The sequence below is a fragment of the Anastrepha ludens genome, chromosome 4, assembly GCF_028408465.1.
Source record: "Anastrepha ludens isolate Willacy chromosome 4, idAnaLude1.1, whole genome shotgun sequence".
Lineage (NCBI taxonomy): Eukaryota > Metazoa > Arthropoda > Insecta > Diptera > Tephritidae > Anastrepha > Anastrepha ludens.
The window spans coordinates 11,033,303-11,060,809 of NC_071500.1; the positions used below are offsets into that span (position 1 = coordinate 11,033,303).

A 27,507-nucleotide genomic window follows, 5' to 3' on the forward strand; every position below is an offset into this window, starting at 1 on the left:
AATGGCGGTTTCTCACAAAAAAAAAATTGATTTTTGAACAAAATTTCGGGCTTAAATTGTTTATAAAAAAAAGACATTTTTGTCGGTGGGAAAAAATCTTCGTTTATTTACTAAAAGATATATTTAAAAAGCTCGTGTTAAAACTTGAGACTAATCGGCTTAGCCGTTTTCAAGTAGTGTTGGTCATCGATTTTGAAAACACCATTTTGAGAAAAACGCGCTGCCGCTCCTTGTACTTTCAAGCACTCTGAAACGCCTTTTCAAATTTGCGTGTAACTTCGGAAATATGCACCAGAACGATATTAAGTTTTCTGTGGGTATTTTTAAATAAAGTGTGGTTAAGTTTTAAGGGCCGGTGATTATATTGAATGAAATACAACTTTTTAGGACATTATTGTCATTTCTTTTTATTATGATAATATTGGTATGGCTCAATTACGTGTGAAACAAAATATTGGCCAAATGGCCGCAGCGGCCTCGGCGACACACCTCCATCCGATGGTCCAAATTTTCGATGACGCTGAGCCATAATTGAGGTTCTATGCCGTTAATGTGCCGCATTATCTCATCCCTTTAGCTCTTGAATTGTTGCTGGCTTATCGACGTACACCTTTTCTTTCAAATAACCCCAAAGAAAGAAGTCTAACGGTGTCGTTGACGTTTAGGTGTGGTTCACATTCAACATCGGCTTTTGAAATTTAACCACCCTTTATATGTACATTAAAGAAATAAAATAAAATTTAAAAACTTTAACTGTATATAATCCCTAAATAAATCAATAAAAATATTGTATAAATATTTTCTGCAAATTTTTACTAACTTAAATCGTATTTATTCACTTATTCATTTCAGATGTCCGGAAGGATTCATAGGCGAACGCTGCGATCGGAAGGAAGTCAATAATATATCTCCTAGTACGTACAGTAATGAACAAGAATGTGGCGAGAAGAAATTTTACGGAAGTTATTATTGCTAAAATAGGCTTTTCTATAGCATCGCAATTGGTTTAAATTGAATAATTTTTATTTTTTCGAAAAAAAAACAAAATACAAAACACTTCTTAGCTAACAAAAATACAAACAAAAAAAAAACAAAAAACTACATATGTATGTTTGGCAAGCTGCAACTGCACGTACATACATATATACATGCATATGTAGGCAAAGAAAGGGAGATCCAATAGTTGTTGAAGATTGAATATATCATAAATTACACAAATGTATATGAAGCGTCATTCGAATCGAATGTTTTTTGAATTTATCTCCGTAATATACCAAAAATACTATATACTCATTATCATCGCTGTCACACACCGACGCACATACAGAGATACACACATACATGCACTCACTCACTAATACACTAACATTTACATGAATGCAATAAACCAAAAATTAGTTATAAAAACCAGATAATATTGCTGTAGAAAAAGTAGAAAATGCTATAAAAAAAAACAAAAACAAATTCTTTATTTATCATATTTATTGAACTCGACAGTGACAGGAAAGTTATAAACTTCAGTAGATGTATGTATGGATATGTATGCATGCGTCTGTGGATTTTTCAGCAAAAACATAAAACAAACCAAGTTACATACATAAAATAGTACAAAAACAAGCAAACATATTAACGAGCATACATACATACATACATACATGCATGCATATGTAAAATGTTGAAATATATTTTGAGGGATTTTTCTACATCCAGCGCAGCAAATCTACTTAAATACATAAATCTACTTAAATACATACATACATACATACATACATACATAAATATTAATAATAACTAAATTTCGATAATAACTTTTAAACACATTCCATTGACTAATGTTCTTTAATTAAATTTAAAAAACAAACAAAAACACAAAAATAATTAGAAATGCTGCAATTTGAAGTTTGCTCGCAATTACTTGCATACACACATAAATTTAAAATAATGGAAAAACATAGAAAAATAACAAAAGTGAAAAAGCGAAAAAGTAGAAAAGTCAATTACCTACATAATGCCCAAATGAAGAAATCTGCTTTTCTAAATGCTACAAAAACAATATTGTATAGAAAAAAACTTGCGTTTTTTTCAAATTTTTTTTCTTGTATAAAACAAAGGTGCTATAGAAGGTTTATTTTACTCAATAATATTTTTCCAATGTTGTTTTCTTATTCTGTTCCTCTTACTTCTACTGCTCTTTTGTTGTTTTGTTTAGTTTTTTTTTACCATTAATAATACCACTTAATATTATTTTATTATTTTTAAATTATTTATTAATTTTAGTTTATTTATTTACAAAAAAAAACAAACAAACAAACAAAAAACAAAGAACGCTCAAACATGCAAATTAAATTCTAAGCGAAGTTAGAACAGAATGCATTAAAATATCTATATTACTTAGAAGCGATTAAACATCGTCAAACAAAATGTTAACAAGCACTGCTATCAAACGTGAAATTACGCAAGTAACGGAATACCTATACGATAAAATGTATAATAGAATTTCTGAAAATAAGAGGCTCTCTTGCTCGCGCTCATGCATACATACTTACGTATGCGTATGCATATGTACACATGCATGCACATACAAGCACATATACCCTACATATATGTGCGAGTATGTGTTTATACAAACATAGATATGTACGCCCACATAATCTCATCAACTCTCAACTCTCGTAGCCGCACTATTTATTTCAACTCACTCACACTACCGTACATGCAAACATTCATATACATACATAAAAACATATAATACATATAAATATACATACATACATACAGACATGTATGCGGTTATAAATATTCATAACTCATATAGACAATAAATAGCTGTAATATTGAAATGTGAAAATGATGAAAACTTGACAAAAAAAAAACTATTTATTTTGGTACTCACATAACCTCGCCCTGAATTCGAAAGAAATTTGAAAACATTAACGGCATTCAATGTTGAAAAATAAAATTTACCCTTTACCATCACTTATTTACGAACGAGAAATTTTACAAGAATTTATGAACATACATACATATCTCAGCCTAACTGACAGTCTCACCATACCACATTCGTTATGAACTGATTGATTGAAATATGATAATTTGAAATTAGAAAAAACAAAAATTACAACTCATTTACACTGGTAACTCGCTAAGAGAGCTACTTTTCCACCAAAGCACACCTTTATTGATTGCCGAAAGTGCATAGCCACCCCCACATTGAGTGTTTCGCTTAAATGCTGTGTATATGTAATACAAAGCTTTAGCCTAATGATTGTTTAATTTTTTAAAATTTTTTTTCAAAATGTTATAATTTGAACTTACATTTTCAAAAGATACAGTAAAGCGTTTTTCAGTAAGAGCGCTTCAACTTTTTTTTTGAATAAGACACAAACGGTTTGACTTTTTTAACTAATTTTTTTTTATTATCGAGTTTGAACATATACATTTAAGTATAAAATTCGATTTCTTTTGCACGACCACCGCGTGCACGTTTTACGAAGTCCAATCGTTGAACCCAATTTTCGACCACTCTTTTGCATAAGTCGGCCGAAATTCCAGCAATTTCGCGTTCAATATTGGCTCTGAGCTCACAAATCGTCGCCGGCTTGTTACTGTAGACCAATGACTTCACATAACCCCAAAGAAAGTAGTCCAGAGGCGTCAAATCACACGAGCGCGGCGGGCATTCGACCGGTCCATTTCTGGAAATAATGCGCTCATCGAACTTACTCTTCAACAAATCAATTGTAGCGTGTGCTGTGTGGCTTGTGGCCCCGTCCTGTTGAAACCACATGTCGTCTAAGTCCATACCATTCAATTGCGGCCAAAAATAATCGTTTATCATGTCGCGGTATCGATTTCCATTCACAGTAGCGTGGCGATCGTTCTCGTCAACGAAAAAATATGGGCCAATTACGTCGCCGGCATGTAAACTGCACCAAACAGTGATTTTTTCGGGATGCAACGGTGCCTCATGAATCACGTGTGGATTGCTTTCTGCCCAGTAACGTATATTTTGCTTGTTGACAAAGCCATTGAGCCAAAAGTGAGCTTCATCACTGAAGATGATTTTTTTGAAAATTTATAAATTTTCATAAAAAATTTGCACGATTATTTTCATAAAAAATTTGCACGATTTGCAATCGTTGCTTAAGTGTGTAGCGTTCCATGATGAAATGTATACTAATGAAGTTTACAAATGACAAGCGAAAAATAAAAAATATTGCGTCGTTCGCCCTCCCTATCAGAAAAAAGTTGAAGCGCACCTATTGAAAAACGCCTTATATTATATTCGTATAGCCAGCGCTCATTCAAGTTGGCATCGAATTTAATTCGATCACGTATCTCCCTGCTTTATTACTCCATATTTACATATGCGTTCATAATCCAACATAAAATATTTGAGCTGATGGGCAAATGCGTGTGATTTGGCATTTGAAATCAATAAAAGCAAATTTGTCAAAACCTCAGTTTAACACATTGTACAGATCCATAAGTAAAAACACGTTCAGGTGCTTGTCAGAAAATGCATACAGCTGAGATCACCTGTTTCCAAAACGCTCTGTAACATAGTTACATAAAAAATGATGAAATTTCATAAAAAATCGCATAAAAAAGTTGCATAAAATATTATTAAATTTCATAGAAAATCACTTCAAAAAGTTGCATAAAATATTATTAAATTTCATAGAAAATCGTTGGAAAAAGTTTAAAAAATTACGCAAAAATGTTGGTATTTCTCAATAGAGAAGAATTATTATAGTTAAGCAATCTATTAAAAATATTTAGGTTAGGTTAGGTTAGCCTGGTTGGCAATACGCCTTAGACCTTAGTCCCTAGCAATACCAGATGGAGACCGACCTCTATGAATACCTAAAGTAGACATCATGTAAGAAGTCACCGCTTTTAGCGAATCTAAGTAGAGCTGGGAGCTCCGCTTTTGAGACGTCCTCCAGACCATTAAACATTGGGGCTCCCAGGCATCTTAGTCGCGTTTTTAATAATGCCGGACAAACGCACAGCAGGTGTTCCAAAGTTGTTCTCAACATCCTCTCTGCATGTCCTTCATTTGTCCGTGTTAGTAATCCCAATCAGCATGTGCAGTCAATAGATTATGACCTGTTAGCATACCTATAATAGTTCTGCCATCCTTTCGCGAGAGCGTAAGTACGAATTGAGCCAGTTTTTTGTCGTTAGTTCTACACATAACTTTTGCTATTTTGCATGTGGTCAGATTAGTCCACCTAGCTTCCACTCGCCTTTTCATGTGGTCGTCCATTTCATTGTATATTGTGTTTTGCGGTTTTGGTATGTCGTTCTCTTGCTCAAAAGGTAGTCGATCAAGACCTTTTGGTATCTCATCTACTATTTCGTTCCCCATAATGCCTTTGAGACCAGGTACCCAGTAGGTATGCAGCCTACTGTTTGCGGCTAGCCTTTCTATGGCCTCCCTGCTCCGTCGAACATTTTGGACTGATACAATATGAGCTTATTGCTTTTATTGCTGCTTGACTGTCCACGTATATATTAATTGTTGAGTTCTTTCTTGTTCAAGTGCAGGCTAGCTCCGCGGCTTCTCCCACAGCAAAAATTTCCGCTTGGGAAATACTGCTGTGGTTTCGCAGCTTGATAGGTTGCCTTATCCCTAGTTTTGAGCAGTAAATGTCCGCTCCCACTCCGTCTAAAGTTTTAGAGCCGTCTGTATAGATGTGAAAAGTTCTATGGCCAGGCTTCATGCCTTTGTGCCATCCCTCCTCTTCAATTGTAGTGCGAAACCTTCTCTCCCAATTAATGTAGTCCGTACAACCTGAGCTCCACTTACCTATTGAGCTGAGTATCATTTCCAGCGCCGCCGTTGGTGTGGTTTTCATCGCTCCTGTTATGCACAGAGCAGCGAGTCGTTGAATCCTTTTTAGGGGCGTTAAGTATGTCAGTTTTCTTGTCGCAGTCCACCATACTAAGGCCCCATACAGCAATATCGGTCTAACTACTACCGTGTAGCACCAATGCATCAGAGAGGGTGATAGACCCCAAGTAACGCCCAGCATTCTTTTACATGCGTACAACGCATTTCTGGCCTTTGTCACCCTCTCCTCAACGTTGTGCTTCTACAGCAATTTACTGTCCAGTATTAGCTTCGGGAGGTTCTACGCCGTTATTGTAAATTTTCCAAGTCTAAGATATTATTTTACATATTTTTTCTTTTTTGTCGATATTTTAGTGGTTTTAATGTTAGCATACAAATTTCAATTTGGCATAGCAACCCTGCCCACACGCTCAAGCAAAACGGCCAAGCGCGCACACCATCACACACTTGACTGCCTGTCGAGTTCACACCAAAGCTGCATATAAAAAAATAAGAAGAAAAAACTTTTTCTACTTGTATTTTTGTACAATGGTTTCAAAACTCTCACCAGTTACTTAAGCAGACACTAAAAATTGTGAAATCAAATACTACAAGATGACGCAAAATTAATCACCTCATCGGAAGATTTATAATTTTTGCAAATGGCGTCGTACGTCAATCATATTTGACAATTGTAGACAGCTACAGTATACAAACAGTCAATCAATGGAGGAACGGTGATCAAATAAAGATTTCCAGCACTCAAAATCATTTTTTTTTTTTTTTTCATTTAGTAAAAAAGTTATTCAAAAAACAAAATTTTGTGATTTATCTTACGCCATCTTGTATATGAGTTAACACATATTATAAATAAGTCGTAATCTTATGCACTTTGGAGAGCGACTGTTGGCAGCATCTAAAATTTCGAGCATAACAGCCGCTGAAGTCGTTTAGCGTGTTTCCTTGTATGACTCAGCTCAGTATCACGATCAATGGCCATTGGAACAATTCGAGCCCATTTTATGGCAGCACTGATATAAATCTTCGGTTTTGCTAGTACGAAGAAGTTTAAACTTAAATGTGAATCTGTGCTTTGTATGACTACCCCGAGCATCTACAACACCTTGAAGTCTGCTTCTGATAAAATTAATCAATTTTTTATTATCATAGTTCTGTGGTATCTTGCGCCCATCCCCGAAAACAACGTTTTTGAGCGCTGCTTTTGCTTTATCATGCAAGAATCTTACTTTTTTTTAAAAACACCAAATCACCCAGTACCTGGCTGGACATGCATACCCACACCATAACTGAAAGTTTGCCAAATTTCACTGTCCGCATTTCCAGTGCGTTCAATAGCTACCTCCAGACTATATTGGGGCCAACGATGCATGATTTTAGTCTCAACGCAGAATATCACATAATTCCAGTAGGTATCTATCTGAGCGAGGTAGGTTCTAGTGAAATATAACCCCTCCTCAATATGCCATGTAGTGAGCAAAGTCTGCTTTCGAGCAACTCGTGAAGTAAAATTGTGCTATTACCAAACTTAGCGGACTGTTTCATGAGAAACTTCGACGCCACACTCATCTCTAAACTCACTAGTCAAGGATCATAGATTTAACAGGTTTAGCCAATAAATATGGTGAAAAACAGAAGAGGAGAACTTCGGCTGCCACGTCACGTCGAATGCGCCAACTGAATTCTGCACAATCATTTCACATGAATTCACGCACTCGTCCAATCAATCGTTGTTTAGACGGTGACGAGGTGACAATGTATTGGTTTTATTCATGTCTCACTAACACATTCTTAGTTTTTTTGTAAACAAACCCCTGCCAAGTGCGCCTATCAGCTGATTCTGTCAAATTCGCACAGAGCTGGCTAACGGTCTGATATTGGCCACACCATCGCAAATTTATTCACCATGCTCACTAGCAACAACTCAAGGATGATAGATACCAGGTATATGGTGAAAAAAATGTTTTTTTTTTGAGGGGAACTTTGGATTCTACGTCATTCATTATGGGCTTCACAAAATTTAACTTCAGCTTAGTGAAACACAAAACGAATGACTTCGGCATAGCTGTCAAATTCGCTCTGAGCTGAATAGCGGACTGCTAGGTAGTCATCTCTAAAAAATTGTTCACCATAGCAACAACTCAGTGAGATAACGGTACATCAAATCGTCTAAGCAGACGATGCCGATAAGTAAAAACACTTGCTTGAAAGCTGAGAGGAGCATTTCTTTTGTTTTTTTTTTAGCTTAGCCTAGTGGATTAAAAAAGTTTACCGTTACGAAGTACATAAGTTAATGCAGTAATGCAGTTGAAAGGCTCTCCAAATTCAATAAGCAGCGTTAGTTTTAGTTAAAGAAGTGCAAATGACTTGAATGAATATTTTAGTATGTCAAAATATTTTCCTGACAAACTGTATGTGCATAACCAAGGCGAATCTAGTAAAGGTTGTGGTGGTAAATCAGCTGATTTGTTTCTTTTTCTTTCGCTGTGTCCATGTGGCTGTCAGCACAGAATAAAACAAGGCGAATTCATGCTTTGCTTTCTGCTTTGCCAACACTTTGACGTGACAATCAAACGTACAAAACATTGTTGTTGGCCTAGTGCCACCATCTGCAATAAATGCGCCTTGATGCATAAGTGTTCTACTAATGAAAAGCAGTTTTTCCGAAAATCATATTTCATTTGCGTTACTCTCTTACGGATTTTATATGGCTGAAAATATAGTTTTTGTCTACAAACCTCAGGATTTGGGGGCAAAATTCATTCTTTATCTACAAACCTCAGGATTTGTGGGCAAAATACTTTTTTATATACGAATATAATGTTTCGCTTTAAAAACCATTTTTCTTACATTATTTATTTTATTGAAAGCATTTTGAAGTTTTTCATTTTACTAAGTAGTTTTTTGTTTATTATATTCAATTAACACTTTGGCTGTAGATGCACTACTACATTTTTATTGTTTGTGGTTTGGTATTTGGTATTTGGGTAGTTTGGCAGCTTTTTTCTAATATCTTTAGAAATCGTTTGATTTAGCTTCTAATTTAATTTTCCACTCTTCACTTTCACTGCCACGGAGCACGTGTCTACGCTCCGTGCGCTTAGTCATAGTACCAGTAGAATACTCACTTACCTTAGTTGTTTAGTTTGTTTAACGATTACTTCTGAATTTTCAAATATTATAATTTGTACTCAAATTTCATTTGCAACATACACACACAGCAAATCAATAATTAACTTATTATGATTTAATTTTTTTTTCACAGATTTTTTGTTGCAATCTACGGCCAAATACCTACCACTATTAATAGTTTGATTTCTGTTTCGTTTTTTTTTTTTTGTTTTTGTTCTTTTTCATACTTTGTTAAGATGTATAACATTTAGTGATTTCTTTTTAAATTTGATTAAAATATTAATTTTATTTGTTTAAAATTTGCTGACAAATTTAATGAAAAAAACAAAAATTAATTGTTAACCTGAAAATGTGACTGAAGAGAGGACGGTTTGTGGCAAGCTGGTAACCTGCATACAGACGTACAAAATAAATGTAATCTCGAACAGTAGTGGGTTGAGCGATAGTCAGTTATGCTGCTGAGAATATTTACACGTAAATTTAATTTTTTTTTCAATTAAGCAAAATATGCCGTTTAACAATGAATTAAATTTGATTTTAATAATTTTATATTTTGATGGCTATTCCGATAAAGAGCGAGCGCAATATAGAAGACCAAAAACTCCACGAAATAGAACGATGTTTGCGATCATAGAAATTATAGAAATTATTAAAAAACAAAATTATTATAAATTATGTTAATTAAAATTTTTGAAAATTTTCGCTTTTGAGCGTATCGGTTTTGCACTTGGCAACCCGCCGACTTAGACAACAGTATTTAATCAAAATGATTTCTAAACTAAAAGTTTCCTGCTTACTTTAATTAAATAAATTAACTTTTTTGTGTTATTTCTTTTAGTTTTATAATTTTAATATTGAGTTTAATTTAAAAGTCAAACAACTAATTTTAAAAACATATTTTCACATCCGCGTAGAAACAAATATTTTAAATTGTATTTAAATTGTAAATAAATAAATTTAGAACTGGTTTTCTGTGCTAAGTTTAAGCAAAAAAATCGACTCACATCACGAATATATTGAAAAACAAAAAAAGGAAAGCAAACAAAAAAAATTTTAGTAAAAATGTTATGATAAAATGTGTTGAATTTAGTTGACAACAAACAACTTAATGCTGGAAATATGAAGAATATAAATTGGGCGATCTTTGTACAAGGTGGCGGAAAATCAATCACCCTATGGAAGATGACGGCCGCCGTAGCCGAAGGCGTTGGTGCGTGACTAGCATACGGAATTCAGAGAGAGAACGTGGGTTCGAATCTCGGTGAAACACCAAGTGAAGAAAAAGTTTTTGCTAATAGCGGCCGCCTCTCGGCAGGCAATAGCACGCCTCCGCGCGGATTTCTAACATGAAAAAGCTCCTCATAAAAGAAAATATCTGCCGTTCGGAGTCGGCTTGAAACTCTAGGTCCCTCGCTTTGTGGAACAACATCAAGGCGCACACCACAAATACGAGGAGGAGCTCGGCCAAACACCCAAAAAGGGTGTACGCGCCAATTGTATGTATACATAAAGGGTGGTTAAGTTTCAAGGGTCGGTGTTGATTTTAAATAAAATAAAATTTTTTTAGGAAATTATTGTCATTTGTCTTTATTATGATAATATTGGTATGGCTCAATTACATATGGAACAAAATATCGGCCAAATAGCCGCCGCGATCTCGGTGGCACATCTCCATCCGATGGTCCAATTTTTCGATGACGCTGAGACATAATTGAGGTTCTATGCCGTTAATGTGCCGAATTATCTCAACCTTTAGCTCTTGAATGGTTGCTGGCTTATCGACGTACACCTTTTCTTTCAAATAACTACAAAGAAAAAAGTCCAACGGTGTCAAATCACATGATCTTGGAGGCCAATTGACATCGCCGCGACGTGAGATTATTCGGCCATCAAATTTTTCGCGCAAAAGAGCCATTGTTTCATTAGCTATGTGACAAGTGGCACCGTCGAGTTGAAACCACATATCGTCCACATTCACATCTTCCAATTCGGGTCATAAAAAGTTCGTTATCTCATCACGATAGCGAACACTATTCACAGTAACTGCCTGACCGGCCTCATAAACCGCACCAAACAGTCACTCTTTGTGGGTGCATGTGCAAAAAAAGGATGATTAATTATGCGCCACCTTATACATATATGCATATACAACAGAGTCAAGTCTTAACTCAAATTTTAAAATTTTACTTAATTTATTCACACTTCAAAGTGTAACTGTCGCTGCAACGGCATTTTGCTGCATGCCGCCTAGCTTTTTACGTTGCGCATTCTCTCATATATCCAGCATTAGGTTACTTACGAAAAAACACTTCGAAAGCAGAAAACTATTTTCACTGATGCTTAACGATTTTATGTCCACTCTAAAAATGTCCTTTTTAATTGAAAACATTTTTTTTTTTTTTTTGCGCATTATTTTCACACACACTGTGTGCTCTTTGTAAAAGCAATTGAAATTCAAATTGAGTGGACCACTTTAGTGCGTAATGCTTATAATATTTTAGAACAGAAATAAAACGTATACCAAATATTTGTAATTTTGTAATTAATTTATTGTATTTAGTAAAACGAAAATACGTCATAATACACTTTTGTAAATTGATAATATTTAGCGCAAAACATATTTAAAGTAATAATTTAATTTCAATATAAATAAATGAAGATATATATATATATATATATATTGTTTTTGCAATAAAAAAATATTAAAAGCAAAACTTCATCAGAAACATTTCAATAACTCAAAGGAACAATCACGCAAAATGTCGTCGTTTCTATCAATAATAAATAGAATAGAGTCTAAAAATAAACTTTTTGTAAATTATGGTTATTTTTTAATTTTCAAGCTAATTATATATATTTTTCTAAGTATAACTAAATAGTTGTAATTAGCTTAGGTAACTAAACTATATTAAAATAAATACAACTACGGTTTATAATGTTTGCTGATAATGACTAAAAAATTGAAAATAATTATTTTTATTTTGTATTATTTAAGTGATTTTAGTTTTTAGTTTTAACGGTCAAGAAACATGAAAAAACTACGATTGAAAAACAAACAAAAAAATAAAAATATACCGAAATTCAAAACATTAAATTGAAAACAAGTTTTTTATTTATTTTTTCATTTATTTCTCTAAAATTATTTCAATTCTACTCATAGTTGTTTTGCCAAATTCCCAAAAGACAATCGTATTTGAGGTAAGCATTGTGTTTTTTTTAATTTTTTTTTTTTGTTATTGTATTTATTTTTGTATGTGCATTATGTTATGTATTGTATTGTTTCCGTGTTTGTTGTGGTTATGTTTCTGCATTCGTGTTGTTGTGTTGTGCTTAATAAATTTTTGCAAACTTGTAACACATTTTTTTGTTTTTGTTTACTTGTAACACATTTTTGCGCTAATCATATTTATCGTAATAAAATAATAATTTTCTGCTAAAACTAAACGAAATTTAACATAATTTGTATTCTGAGTTATGAGACGATTCATCAAAAAGACAAAAAAAAAATATAGTGCCAATAAAATTCATATTTAGTTTTAGATTCGACTCTATATTGTGACTATACCCAATAGTATTTAAGTGATAAGTGAAATATCATAGATTTTAAGTCGAAAAACTCATTCATTTTAAGGGGTTATATACCTGTGGGCAAAAATTAAGGTGAATTTGGTTGTAAAATGAAAAATCTTTATTTATTCTTGTAAATCAATTTCATCCCCTTCAAAATAATCCCCTCTCGATGAAATACACTTATGCCAACGATTTCTCCAATCCCCGAAACATGCCAAATAGTCCATTTCCGGTATAGCCATCAGCACCTTTTTCGATTCAGCTTTTCTCCTCAATCGACTCGAAACGCGTTCCACGGAGTGGTCTCTTGAGTTTTGGGAATAGCCAGAAGTCACACGGAGCCAAATCAGGCGAATACGGTGGTTGCGGAACGATATGCGTGGAATTTTTGGCGAAATGGTCACGAAGAACGAGTGCAGTGTGAGACGGTGCATTATCGTGATGCAAAAACCAAGAGTTGTTGCCCCATAATTCTGGTCTTTTTAGACGAATTGCCTCACGTAAACGACGCATAACGCTCAAATAATATTCCTTATTAACAGTTTGGCCAGGTGGAAAGAATTCATAGTGCACTACATCACGAAAATCGAGAAAAACTGTCATCATGGCCTTTATTTTTGAACGACTTTGACGTGCTCTTTTCGGTCTGGCCTCGCCTTTAGCACGATATTCGCTTGATTGGTCGGTTGTTTCAGGGTCGAAAGCATAAATCCAAGTCTCATCTTCCGTAATGGTGCATTTGAGCTTGTCCTGATAGTCTGAAAGCATTGTTTCACACACATCAACGCGACGACTTTTTTCCAAGAAATTGAGAGTTTTCGGTACCAAACGAGATTTGACTTTTCGTAGGCCCAAATGGTCTTTCAAAATGGTTTTCACAGATCCTTCTGATATTCCGATCATATCAGTAAGGTCTTTAACAGTCAACCGACGATTTTTGAGCACTAACTCCTTCACTTTATTGACGTGTTGGTCATCTGTCTTCTCGACCCTCTTTGAAGTCTTTGTACCACTTATAAACATTTTTCTGCGACATGGTCGAATCACCAAATGCCTTCTGCAACATGCTAAACGTTTCCGCAGTCGAAATTTCATTCCGTAAACAAAATTTGATGACACTTCTCTGCTCAATCAAATCAGACATTGTAAAAATCGAAAAATGCACTCTTGGTCGTTTGGTAAACACAAGCGTAAATATATTACTGATAATGAACTGAAAAATAACTAGAGCGAAATTTTAATCCCGCAAAGTTTGACAAATAAATTCACCTTACTTTTTGCCCACAGTATACCTTGTGAACCCAAAAAAATGGACGATTGTCAAAATTTTTTTTAAATATGTTTTAGAACTTTTATTCAAATGTGGCATATATCATACTGAAGGGTAACTCTCGAAGAATACATTTTGGTGTTTTTATTTAAAAAAAAATGTTATTATTTATTGTTGATATCGCCGCTCCCCCGAAACGCCGTTTTTTAGAAGAGGCTTGCGGTGATCACGGTAGCGCATGAGCAGCTCAACTGAAATCAAAAGAATTATTGTAGAAAAATGTTTTTAAGTGAATCTGAACGGTTTATTAACCCAAAAAAAATGTTTCTCGTTATGAAAACCGCTTTTCATAAAAAAGAACGATTTTTCAAGGGTTGAAAAATTAAAAAAAAAAATTATTCCAGCGAACTATGCAAATATGTATTTATAACCGTTCCGATTCACGAGGTTGTAATTCGAAAAATTAAAAAAAAAGTTTATGCAAGACGGTCAAATAATTTTTGATAAATAATGATCACCGCGACGGTAATTTTCAAAAAACACGACTTCAAGATAATCGCGTATAAAGTTTTGCGTGCACTTCATTTATGGATAAGGTCGCGCGCTTCCACGGTTTCGATTTTTTAGTCCAACACAAAATATATAACCCCTTAATCCCTGGTTTTTCACCCAGGGTTTTTTGCACAATCTTTTTTAGAGAAGTCTTCAAAAATCTGCGCGCAATTAAGGGGTTCAGTGTAGTCGGAGGTCCGAAAAAATTATGATTTTCAATAATTTTGTTTTGCTAGTCAATTTCCTTATTTTACAAAAATAAGACATAGCATTAATACATCAGGTTTCGACTTGACTTTAGCAAAATTTCAGAAAAAAAATAATAATTGTAAAAGTGATCGCTGTTTGTGTGGAGCCCGTTTCTCCAGAAGACCCTTGAGATGATCATCACAAGTCCTTGTAGATTCATCTAAAATTAATCGGACAAGAGAAATTAGTTTTAATAGTTAATCTTCTGCCTTTTTTCTATTTTTTTATTTGTTTTTAATATTTTTAAAACTCCCAACCACATATTTTGTGGTATTAAAACATAAAAAAAACTTAATTGTTACTTTAATTAACAAAGAAAAAATTAATTTTTTTTTAAATATTTTTCTTCCTTTTTTTTCAATTAATAATTAGCAAAGGAAAATTAAAATCTTTTTTTATTTTTTTTTTAATATTTTTAAAACTCCCAACCACATATTTTGTAGTGTTAAAAAATAAAAAAACTTAATTCTTCCTTTAATTAACAAAAGAAAAACGAAAATTAAAAAAAAAAATTATTATTTTTTTTTTAATTTTTTATAACTTTTTTTTTTGTTAACATATTTTTAAAACTCTCAACCACATAATTTGTAGCGTTAAAAAATAAAAAATTTTAAATAATTCTTCTTTAATTAACAAAGGAAAATTTTAATTTTTTTTTAATTTTTTTCTTAATTTTTTTGTTTAAAATTAATAATTAGCAAAGGAAAATTAAAATCGTTTTATTTTTTATTTTTAAAACTCCCAATCATCCCAACCACATATGTATTTTGTAGAGTTAAAAAATAAAATAAAAATTAAATGTTGCTTTAATTAACAAACGAAAAAAAAAAAATTTTAATTTTTGCTAGTCAATTTTAATTTTTTTTTTTAATTTTTCTTTTTTAATTTTTTGTTAACATATTTTTAAAACTCCCAACCACTTATTTTGTAGTGTTAAAAAATAAAAAAAACTTAATTGTTCCTTTAATTCACAAAGAAAAACTAAATTTTTTTTTAATTTTTTTCTTAATTTTTTATTTAAATTTAATAATTAGCAAAAGAAAACTAATATAAAATCATTTTTTTATTTTTTTTTTTATTTTTAATAAGTTTTATTCTTCCTTTAATTAACACAGGAAGCATTAAATTTTTTTTTTTAATTTTTTATTTTTTATTTATTACTTAACCTATTTTTAAAACTCCCAACTACTTATTTGGTAGTATTTAAAATTAAAATTTAATTCTTCTTTAATTAACAAAGAAAACATAAAGTACTACTGATGAACGAATTAGCATATTTTTTACACTCACAACCACATACTTTTTAATTTTCGACACTTTACCATAAAAGTACGTCGCATACGATAGGGGTACTCACACCAATTGCGTTACTTTAGCGGTTTCTTAGTTGGCAGTGCGGCAAATTTATTTATAATTTCTGATAGTCTGGTAGTCCTCTTTCTCATCAGCTGATTTATAGCGATTCCATTATAGGCAAGCATAATTTAAAACGAACAATTTACTTTGAATAAAAGTAAAGAAATTTGTAAAGCACAATTATTTGTATAAAATTCATCTAAGAGTGCATTTTCCGTTCAAACCCACACCATTTTGACAACAAAATGACTACTTTTTTCACTTCACTTTTTGTTATTTTCCAATTTAACTTCTCGCCTGGCCGTCAAATGCCAATTGTCAAAAAGCTGATTGTTATTTTGCCAACTAGCGATCAATTTAGCAAGCTTGCCATCGCGACGCTTCGTTGCTTGGCGCTCAGGCGCTTTCTTTGAATTTACAAAAACAAAATATACGTAAAACTACCAAGCAACGAAGCAACGTGCTCGGTGTGAAGCCCCCTCCCCCCCATATACGATAATTGATGAACAATGCACATGCAAATATAGTACAAATATTTTCTTGTTTATAAACAAAAATTTTTTTCATTTCACACAGATATAACCTTCAAGGTGGGCTACATTGCCGATGATCCCAATTCGTATACGGAATCAATGCCGATGAGCACACCAAAAGAAGGAGCCAACAAGTCGCAGAATAGTTGAGACTGATGATGGAAGTAGTTTCGCAATGGATTGCTAAATTTTCATCTAAAAGAGTTAAAAATGTGCGCACAAACGAAAAATGCTATGATTATTATGAACAAAAATACATAAAAATACATTTATAAAGACGCTTTGCTTCGAGAATTATACATTTGGGAAAACACATATAAATCCATTTGAAAAAAAAAACGAATATTCATAAAGACACTATACAATAAATTTATATGAATGTATACAACAACAAATAATGTTTGTGATTAATGTTTATAAATTAAAGTTTGTAAGTGCTTTTAAAAACACTAAGTGATTCCAGCCATTAATTATAAGATATTTATATGATTAGCTAAACGATATTTTTAGTAGTAATATTTTTTGTAACAATTGACAATTATAAAATTTATTTTTTCTTCCAAATAAATTCTGTAATTTAAGTAAATCTTTCAAATTACATTCATTTTATGAATTCATACATATTTGTAAGCTTAACCATAGACATTAAAAATAAAGCCAAAGAACCAAAGCTGTAATTTAATAATAAAAATGCTATAAATATTACTTTGATATAACGGGTGATGAGAAAAAACGTAGACTTTTGTTAAACTATTTCAATTTGTTAAACTACCAAAATACAAAACTAACGCAGAACCGTAAGTAAAAACACGCTCAGCTGGTTGTCAAAAAATTCACACAGCTGAGATCATCTGTTTCCAAAACGTTCTTTTCTGTAACTTAGTTGCAAAAAAAATTATTAAATTTCATAGAAAATCGCAAAAAAAAACGGTGGATAAGAAATGATTAAATTTCGTAGAAAATCGCATAAAAAAGTTGCATAAAAAATTATTAATTTTCATAGAAAATCGCATAAAAGAGTTGCATAAAAAATGATTAAATTTCATAGAAAATCGCATAAAAAAGTTGCATAAAAAATGATTAAATTTCATTGAAAATCACATTAAAAAGTTGCACAAAAATTATTAAATTTCATAGAAAATCGCATAAAAAAGTTGCATAAAAAATGACTACATTTCATAGAAAATCGTATCAAAAAGCCTAACTGACGTAAAAATTCAGATATTTCTTAATAAAGGAGAATTATTAAAGCTAAGCAATATATTAAAAATATTTGTTATTGTAAATTTTTCAAGTCAAAGATATTATTTTGCATTTGTTTTCTATTATTTTTAATATTACCATAAAAATTCCGATTTGACATAAAATCCCCGCCAATAGGCTCAGGCTAAAAGGTCAAGCACTCACACCATCTCACACTTCACCACCTGTCAATCTCAAACCAAGGGTGCCTGTCAAAACATAGGAAGAAGAAGAGTGTTTTTACTTCTGTTTTTGTATCATACAATGGCCATATCTAAACGAAGACTATTCAACCTCAAGCGGAAACTCAGCAACAAGGCAGGCATGAGCAACGCTACGCTGCTGCAGAAACGAATTTCTACCAGAGTTGCATTTGCAAAAGGTTAAGCAAACTTCCGGTCACCGGAATTCTCCGTAGAGCGAATATCGAAAATAAAGTCGAAATGCGGAAATTTCAAGAAAAAATTATACATTTTGGATGCCACAAATATTGTGCTTTCAGAAAATTTAAATGTTTGAATGGCGTTTTCAAATGTGGCTCCACTGTGAAATTGCAATTCAAGCATAAATTGAACCAAAGGTAGTGAATGATCTGCTTGACGATATTCGAGAAAGGAATTTCAAGACCTTGCGGTGAACCAAGAAGTATTATAAATGGAATGTTTGGCGAAATCTTGATTCAGTTCCTTAAAATGTACCATTCGGATGGCAACTATGTATTCTGGCTTAACAAAGCGTCGTCCTAATACGCACTAAAAATTGTGAAGCACTGAAAAAACGAATTTGTCCAGTCTGCGTCAGAAGAAAAGACCGGTTTTTCAGCTTCTAACTGCAAGATATATTTCGTTCTGGTTTTTGCAGCGTAATGCACGTTGGCATCGGCGAATGAAACGATGAGCTGTATGAGCTTTACGACGGCATAGACATAGCGTAGCGAATAAAGATCCAGCGGCTACGTTGGCTGAGTCATATCGTCCGAATGGATACAACCGCTTCGGCTCTGAAAGTATTCGAGAGGTACAAGCTGGTGGTAGCAGAGTAAGAGGACGGCCTCCTCCGCGTTGGAAAGATGAAGTGGAGAAGGACTTGGCTTCACTTGGTGTGTCCAACTGATGCCGGTTAGCACGAGAAGAAAGAAACGACTGGCGCGGTTTATTAAACTCGGCCAAAATCGCGTAAGCGGTTATCGCGCCAATTAAGAAGAAGAAGAATAAGAATAGTCTCACTCAAGGGCTACGACGCCAGTGCTAACTCAGATTAGTGTCGTTCGAAACTTTCCTGTAAACGCAACCAAGCAAAAATGAGTGAGAAGTACGCGAAGCGTTTTGAAGCGGTATTTCTATGGCAGAGAAGAAAATGGCGTCACAGTAATGGACTTGCCTTCCCAGTCCCCAGACGCCGACCCTATTGAAAATGTGTGGGAAATTATGAAAACGCATCTTGCCGGAAAACCAATCCTTGGTTTAAAGCAACTCATGCCTCAAGTTCGCAAAATCTGGTCCTCTTTGTCGACGAGCCACGCAGAAAAGCTGGTTCAAAGCATGCCAAAAGATGCCAGGCTGTACTCGACAACGAAGAAGACTACACGGCTTATTGAGTAATTGCGACTCGTCGTTTTGTGCATACTTTCATGTATTGTAGAAAAACATTTAAATATATATCTTTTATACTTCATGAATAATCGCGGTTCCTTTTTACTGACACAGACTGTATTCGTGAATTGAACAAAAATGCGGTCCAGCGCTCACTCGAAGGCTTCCTTCCAAGGGAAGGATCACATTAATTTTTCTTCATGTTATACCACTAGGAAATAATTTTATTGTAAATTTTATGTGAGGAAACAAATCTCACTTTCTTAAAAAAATCTCATTTTTTGTCATCACCCGTTATTAATTTAATTAAAAAAAATTATATTTTAATAATAATTATCCTAATATAAATAGATTATCATTGAAATCGAATTAAGGTATGTAACTATCGGCTTGTGTATGTACTCGTATGTTTAGCAGGAGCTTTTTAATGTGTTGAAATTCCATCTTCATTTTATTTGACTTAATTATATATTTATAAAATTAAAATACAAATACAAATATTTAAAATATCAATAAAAGTTTAAAGTAAATACAAAAACGTATTTGATTACTTACTATCCAGATTCTCTGCTTATAGCGTTTGATTTGCTCGTCATAATGTGACATTTATGCTGCCCTGCGGCAGCATTTATTTATTTATTTTTTTATTTTTATTTCTCAATAAACCAAAAGATAGCGCAGCGCTAGCAACGGAGGCATTCAGCTGGCTGGTGAAGAATTGCTGGTTTACATACGTCGTAGAAGATAGTGTATCATGGCCGTCAAAATTCTGATGTCTTTATCCATCTGGTCCAGTTCAAAAGGCTAATAAGTGCAGGATACTAACTGAAGTATTACAAAACGGACACAAGCTTGGTTGCCTCCCTTTTAAAGGACTTTCCAATAACAGGTGTTATTTTGAATAGGATTGCGCTATCGAGAGATGATTAAAAATTTTTTATAGCCGGAATTGGATGGTATTTATCTGGACAACGTTTATTTTCAACCGCTACGTACCACACAAGCAACGAAACCATTGATCTTTTACGGGAAAAATTTTCGGTCCGTGTTATCTCTGGAAGAGGTGATCACCATTGGCCACCGAGGTCTTGTGATTTAACACCTTTGCTTTTTTTCTTTGGGGCCACGTGAAAGAGAAGGTCTACGCCAACAGCTCGGTGACGATTCAAGACCTCAAAGATGGAATTCGTGAGGCAATCGAGGACATAGGACAGCCACTTTGCAATTCGTTAATGGAAAATTTCATGAAAAGGATATTGTCCTGTAAGCGTGGTCGTGGTGGTTCATTGCCTGATGTTATTTTCCACTATTAACGGCATACCTTCCTCTTTATAATGAAATAAACCTCCGATCATTTATATTAAAAAATAGCATTTTTCTTTGAATATCAAAATAACACCTCTTATTGGAAAACCCTTTAGTAGATATGCATTAATGATTGCACTGTGAGTGTATGGCGTAATATAATTAGATCGAAGCGTTGAAAGATAACTTGATTTAGTACGATTAGGATTAATCCTGGAGTAGTGAGGGCTATAGTGAACCCAGTTTGTTACTAGTTTGGTTTGCCTCTGCTGCTCTATAAGATTTGATGTGGTAGTGTTTTTTTTTTTTTGAGCGGTAAGGTTGGGTTAAAAATGCCTTGGCACCATATAGTAACCGTCGCTACTACGTGTGTGGTGATTCCACTAAAAATATCCCTCCCCTTCTCTTGGTTTGTTCGTTTCACCCCGGGACTGCTTCCGCATTGCTTCGAGGTAGAGGGCCAAAACAGGAAGGACACTTACTTACTCGCCCCGCGTCCAGAGCATAAGTCACGCCTCTTTTTTCGGATACTGTCCTCCACGAAATTTGCGCGGCATTCCATTTTTCTTCGCCCATGATCATTTTCTTGATTATTTCTTCAGGTGGAAATACACCGATAGCTCGTTGCAGACCTGTTCTCTCTATGTTTCACCTCTCGCTTTTAAAGAAGGTGTTCTCCGCATCATCATACTCAGTATCTCCATATATGCACTTTTCCCATTCGCCACAAATACTTGCGAAAGGACCCATGTGCGGACATAAACTGAATGTGGTAATAGTTAACCTCATAGTGATTTCTTTCTACCCACTTTTTTAGATCGGGTATTAGTCTCGCTTTCCATCTGTCGTACCGTTTAGAGTTCCATCTTGCCTGCCAAAGTATGAGCGTTTGAACTCTAATTTCGGAGAAGTGTGGTGCTGGGATTCCTAAGATTTATGCCTGCTAGAATATCTATAGGGATGCTTCCGCTGAAACCTAAAACAGCTGCTTCAAATACTGTTCTGTATGAAGAAGCCACTCTGAGAGCGCAGATGCTTTGCACAGATTGCAGAGTTTTCCACCGTCGAATCTGCATTTCGCATCCGTATAAAAGAATCGAGTTCATCGTGTCCATTAAAAGTTTTCGCTTGCTCTGAGTTCAAAGGTTTGCCATGTGCTTACTCAACTTGCCGCTTACTTTGGCAGCTCTTGTGGCAGCATGATTTATGTGCGCCCAGTAAGTGAGCCTTGTCTCTAATTGCACTCCTAGATATTTGACCACTATTTTTGTCGATCAAGTGACATCGAGTACTTGTATATCTACTACTTAGAAGGATTAGCTCTGTTTTCTCTGTGGCCAGCTTTAATCCATGGGCTTCTAGCCATTTCTGCACTCGGATCATCTCTTGATTTACCTTCCTTTTGGCTTCGTCAGTGTTTCGAGCGATTATAACAGCTGCAATGTCATCTGCGTATCCAACTAAATGCATATCCTCAGACATCTCTAATCGAAGGATTTCATAGAAGCTAGTAGTAGTACTAGTGGTAGTAGGAGTAATGCTCACATCCTTGGCAGTACATCAGCGATTGTGTTGACGTTGATGCATGAATGTCCTGGTGCCCACATGATTCTGATTTTATGAGGGTGAGAAATCAGGATATTTCTTAAGGTTACAATACTGTGATTTGAGTTATTATAGTTGTTTATGGCCAGAAAATAGGGTCTGTGCATATGATGTATTTCCTCTTGGATCTTGACGAATACTTAGCGTAGAGAACTGCTGCTGCTTCAGCGGTGAAAATTGAGCAAAACGGAAGTAGTAGTCCATACGATATAGGCTCGCCATTATCTTTCACGACAGCAAAGGAAGTGTAACTCGCTTTGGAACCATCGGTGAATATTAGTTGCCCATGTCAGCCGGTTCTACGTTACCGGAATGACTCGGGTTTTTCCCGACCAAGGGCTGCCGCCCCAGTAAACTAGCCCTGTCTAGTGAACCGTTTATTTATTAGCTGCCAACTAGAGCTTTTAAGGTGAGATGAGATTTCTAAGAAACGGTTGTAAAGTATCGCCTAATAGCACGTTTACATATTACGAGGTTAACGAGGCTATATCTACTTACAGCTCGGACTTACTTAGCTTCGATGAAGCTAATGTTGACCAAACTAAAACTTGAGAATGGTGAAACATTTGCAGCTTTTTATGCATTTCGAACTCTTGTTGACATTTTTGCAATGCAAATTTTAGTTGAATAGAATGCGAGTCCGGCGCAATCAAATTCTTTTCCTTCTCTTCCTGACTTGCAAGAAGCAATAGAACGGCTTTCTTAGTTTGATATTCATCGCATCCATTTGTGTTCGTTTTCGAATCTGTCTCTTGTATTTACGATTGAGTTAAAATATTGAAATCTCTCACAAGGCTTCTTACAACTTCACCACAAAAGCAATAGAAACAAGCTGACAAATTAAGCAGATATCTAATGTATACATTCAACAGCTGCCTGACTCTGAATTTATTAGGTTATGATGGGTATCGAAGTCTAAAACATATAGATTATCTTTTGATGTTAACTCTAGGATAACCTTAACCTCTATATACATATGTAAGCGTGCTTTAAAATTACATCGGTTTTTCGTTTTAGGAACAAAGTTGGTGCACTACCTGCCTCTGAAATGTCCTCAACTTCACTGTCCAAATCGTTTGGCGAGCCCTCTTCTTCCTTGTCGCCCACTCTTGATAATATTGCAAAAGTGTCATCTTCAATCAACCCCTTCGGACCTCATGTGCATAATTATGCACATGCCGGAAAATTCGGAAAACTTAATAAATATGTATTATTTTTCACACATTTGTTTTTATGATGTCCTTCTTACTAATAATTAGTAAAAAAATAATTTTATCTGCTGTATTTGCTGGTTTTTGTGGCTTATTTTTACGATGCATACACCTCTTGATGCCCTATGTCACACTAAGGATTGAGGACCGGAAGAAACGATTACACCTCTATGGTTTTAATCAGCATTCAGTAAATTCGAACGCTTTTTAAAATGTGTAAAAAGGTTTTCAATGTTAAGAAGAGTTGAAAGAAGAACATTTAATATTCTTGCATTAACTTAAAAGGAGCAATAAAAATACATTTGCACTTCCAGTCATCGACTAGCTCTCAATCTATTCAGACGTGTGCTAACAAGTGTTCGTAGTTCGCGAATTAGTTATACATAACAGTTAACTCTAAATTATCCTACTCTCGCTTTTGTACACTTTTGTGATTCCGTATACAACATAAAACAACAAAGCAAACAGTTATAACAACACAACAGCAGCAAAATGCCATTACAACCAGAACCGCCAGACAAAACAACAAACAGATTTTCTTTACTAAGCCAATTTGACGACTATACTTCCGACTACTCTTTTCCGCCGCTCACATACAAACAAACATCACTCAATCAACCCAAATACATAACTATTAAATCACCTAATAATGAACTACAAAAACTCAGTCCTTTCGTAATTAAAAAATCGTTAGACGCAATATCTACCCAAATCGAAAACATTAAACAACTTAAAGACGGCTCACTACTGATACTAACACGTAACTCAAAAGTAGCTGAGAAATTTCTAAAGTTAAAAACGATTGCTAACCTCTGTCCAGTGACAACAAAATATCAAGACAATCTAAACACAATAAAGGGAATAATATACGCGCCTTGCCTAAACGAAGTAAACGAGGAGGAGATTTTGCGGGAACTTAAAATCCAAGGCGTGACTGGTATATATAAGTTTACCCGCATGACTGAGGGCAAAGTTGTTCCTACTGGCAAAATTGTCTTATCTTTTGACCTCTACCACCTACCCAAAGTCATCGACATAGCTTGGTATAAAGTTAAGGTCGCCCCTTACTATCCAACACCTATGCGCTGCAAAAACTGCCAACTACTAGGACACACAAAAATACGCTGCACCAATACTGCTACATGCGAAGGCTGCAATCTTCCACCCCACTCTCCATCCGACTGTACACGTAAACAATGTGCAAACTGTGGCAGCGATCATGCATCGTCAGACAAAGACTGCCCAAGATTTAAACAGACTCAAGAAATTCTAAAAATCAAAACCATCACAAAATGCTCCATGGGCGAAGCACTGCGCAAATACAACGAAAATAATACACAAACTGTAAAATCCAAAAGCACTTATGCAAACGTCACCATAACAAGTCAATCAACATCCACTAACAAGACACCATCATCACCAACGACAACAAGTACAACAATAGGAAAACGCCCTGCTACATCCCCACCAACAAAAACTAGTATATCAAAACTACAAAAAACAAAGAATTCACTCGAAACCAATAGTTTAAATAATCCTACTAACAAAACAACATCAAACTCACTCACTCAAACCGCTAACGCCAAACAAACGCAAAACTCACCACACCACATATCCCAACAAACCAATAATATTCTGGAAAGCCTTTCTACTATCTCACCATGCAGCAAAATTACTCAAGAATTACTAAAAAAAAACGATTATTTCATGCCCATATCCGACTCCGACGAAGAACCTAAACTATAAAAACTACCAAAATAAATCACTCACACTTACACTCATTTCTATTACCAATTAACTTATTCAAAACAACTATAAATTTTAATTTAACCATACTTAGATTTACATTTACGTATACAGCAACAATATATCTAAAGTTTATCTCCAAGCTAAAATATGAAGCTTAAAATACTACAATGGAATATTAGAGGCTATCTTAACAATTATAATGAGCTGTTGTTGCTAATAAAGAAACATAATACAAAAGTGATAGCACTACAGGAAACGCATATTCAACCAAACTCACCAATTCCTATTCCAATTAACTTTAACATTTATACCCTTAACTCCTCCAATGCTTTTGGAGGGGTTGCCATTCTTATTCACAATTCCATCCAGCACGAGCAAATAACCTTAAATAACGATTTCGAAGCTATCGGAGTCAAAATATACTCACAAAAACAGTTCAATGTGATATCTGCTTACATATCACCCAACATAAACTTCAACACAACAAATTTGCAAAATGTTCTCGGTACTTTCACATCCTCTAGCCTGATTATGGGCGACTTCAACAGCAGGCATCCCAATTGGGGATCCGTCTATACCAATCGCAGAGGCAGAACCCTAGCCAACTTCATTTCTCAATCTAATTTCATTATCCTTAACGACAACTCCCCAACTCATTTTAGCACACACAATACTCTTACTCACATCGACATCTCAATTTGTTCCCCCACAATTGCTGTCAGCTGCAATTGGTCTATACAGGACGACTTATGTGGAAGCGACCACTTCCCTATACTCGTCTCACTTTTTGAGTCTCAGCAGCCTAGCTCTCAAGTCCAAAAACCCCGATTTATTACTAAAACAGCCAATTGGGTATCATTCAGTCAACACTCAGAAAAACACAACTGCAACCGCCCGGTAGCCGATAATATAAATAAAGAGGCCGCTAATATCAATAAAATTATTCTTCAAGCCGCACATGCTTCCATCCCCCAATCTAACCCAAATAAGTACACCCACAATGTCCCATGGTGGAACTCAAAGCTACAGAAGCTTCGTATTCAAAAAAATAAGTGCTGGAATTCCCTCAAACGAAACATTAACCAAGGCACTGTGATGAGGTACAAACGAGCTAATGCGATTTTTAAAAGGGAACTTAAACAATCCAAAAGAAAATCATTGGAAGAATTTACCTCCCAAATCAACCCCAGCACTCCAACGGAAAAAATTTGGGCTAATATAAAACGACTTAGTGGTTATAAAACAAAACACGGAATTCACTGCCTGAAGAGTCTCAACGCACCCTTTTTCAACATTACAGATCGTAAACAAATATCAGATGAATTTGGCTTGCATTGGTCTAATTCATCTAGTGATAATAAATTCCCTCTATTATTTCAAGATAAAAAGAATATATCTCTCAACATTACGTTCCCACAAACCTCCGACGCCAAAGCATTAGAAATTGAAAGAGAAATAAATTTACTCGAACTTAAATCCGCTCTGCAAAACCTCAAAGGTAAAACACCTGGTTATGATCGAATAACGTACTCTATGATCTCTAAACTTCCTCTGTCAGTAACAAACAGATTGCTTAATTTCTACAATAGCATTCTCCAATCCCATATACCCCAATCATACAAACTTGCTATAATAACCCCTATATTAAAACCTAAATCAAACAAAATTGAAATCGATTCATACCGGCCAATTTCCTTAAATCCATGCTTATCTAAACTATTGGATAAAATTATATCAAACAGGTTATGGTGGTTTGTTCGAAGCAACAAACTTATCCATAACAATCAGGTTGGATTCAAGCGGGGAAAGTCAGTAACAGATGCTCTATTATATGTAGACCATCATGTTGCAGAATCTTTATCCGCAAGAAAACATCTGTCAATAATATCACTCGACTTCGCAAAAGCATTTGATAAAATTGGAATCCACGCTATAATAGATCAACTGCTCGAGTGGAAACTCGGGCCGCGAATTTGCAACTATATAAGAAACTTTATGACCCATAGGAAAATTAAAGTCAGATTAGACAATGTCCTTTCCGAAACTTGCCCACTTCAAAACGGAATACCGCAAGGCTCACCCCTTTCAGTAATTATATTCCTAATAGCATACAACAAGCTTTGTGCCACAATTTCTTTTTATAAAGAAGTCTCGTTCTGCGCTTACGCAGATGATTTCAATCTTTTAGTTAAACAAAAAAAAGATAAAAATGTTAGTATTAATCTAAACAATTTATTTGGAGACATTAACTCCTGGTGTAACTACTCTGGTGCTTCACTCTCGG

General features: G+C 34.6%; 2 protein-coding genes across 4 annotated transcripts in view; both read left to right on the forward strand.

Moving 5' to 3' along the window:
• Window positions 1-16,937, forward strand: part of LOC128861721 (protein vein-like) — a 38,341-nt gene extending 21,404 nt beyond the window's left edge. Inside the window, exons 4-5 of one of the 3 annotated variants that reach the window (XM_054100065.1) lie at window positions 853-914; window positions 16,563-16,937. In XM_054100065.1, the coding sequence (XP_053956040.1) occupies window positions 853-914; window positions 16,563-16,669 (169 nt within the window). In that variant the 3' untranslated portion in view covers window positions 16,670-16,937. Of the gene's footprint in view, window positions 1-852; window positions 915-9,122; window positions 10,318-16,562 lie in introns of those variants that run through there. The other 2 variants (XM_054100066.1, XM_054100067.1) reach the window with 2 other exon arrangements.
• A 7,029-nt stretch (window positions 16,938-23,966) lies between these two features.
• On the forward strand, window positions 23,967-25,220 carry LOC128860917 (uncharacterized). Its single transcript, XM_054098713.1, has one exon. The coding sequence runs from the start codon at window positions 23,967-23,969 to the stop codon at window positions 25,218-25,220; it is 1,254 nt and encodes a 417-aa protein (XP_053954688.1).
• The last annotated feature ends 2,287 nt before the right edge of the window (window positions 25,221-27,507 follow it).

What these genes read in the sequence shown, in the direction of transcription:
- LOC128860917 (XM_054098713.1), top strand. Translation starts at nt 23,967, where the DNA reads ATGCCATTACAACCAGAACCGCCAGACAAAACAACAAACAGATTTTCT.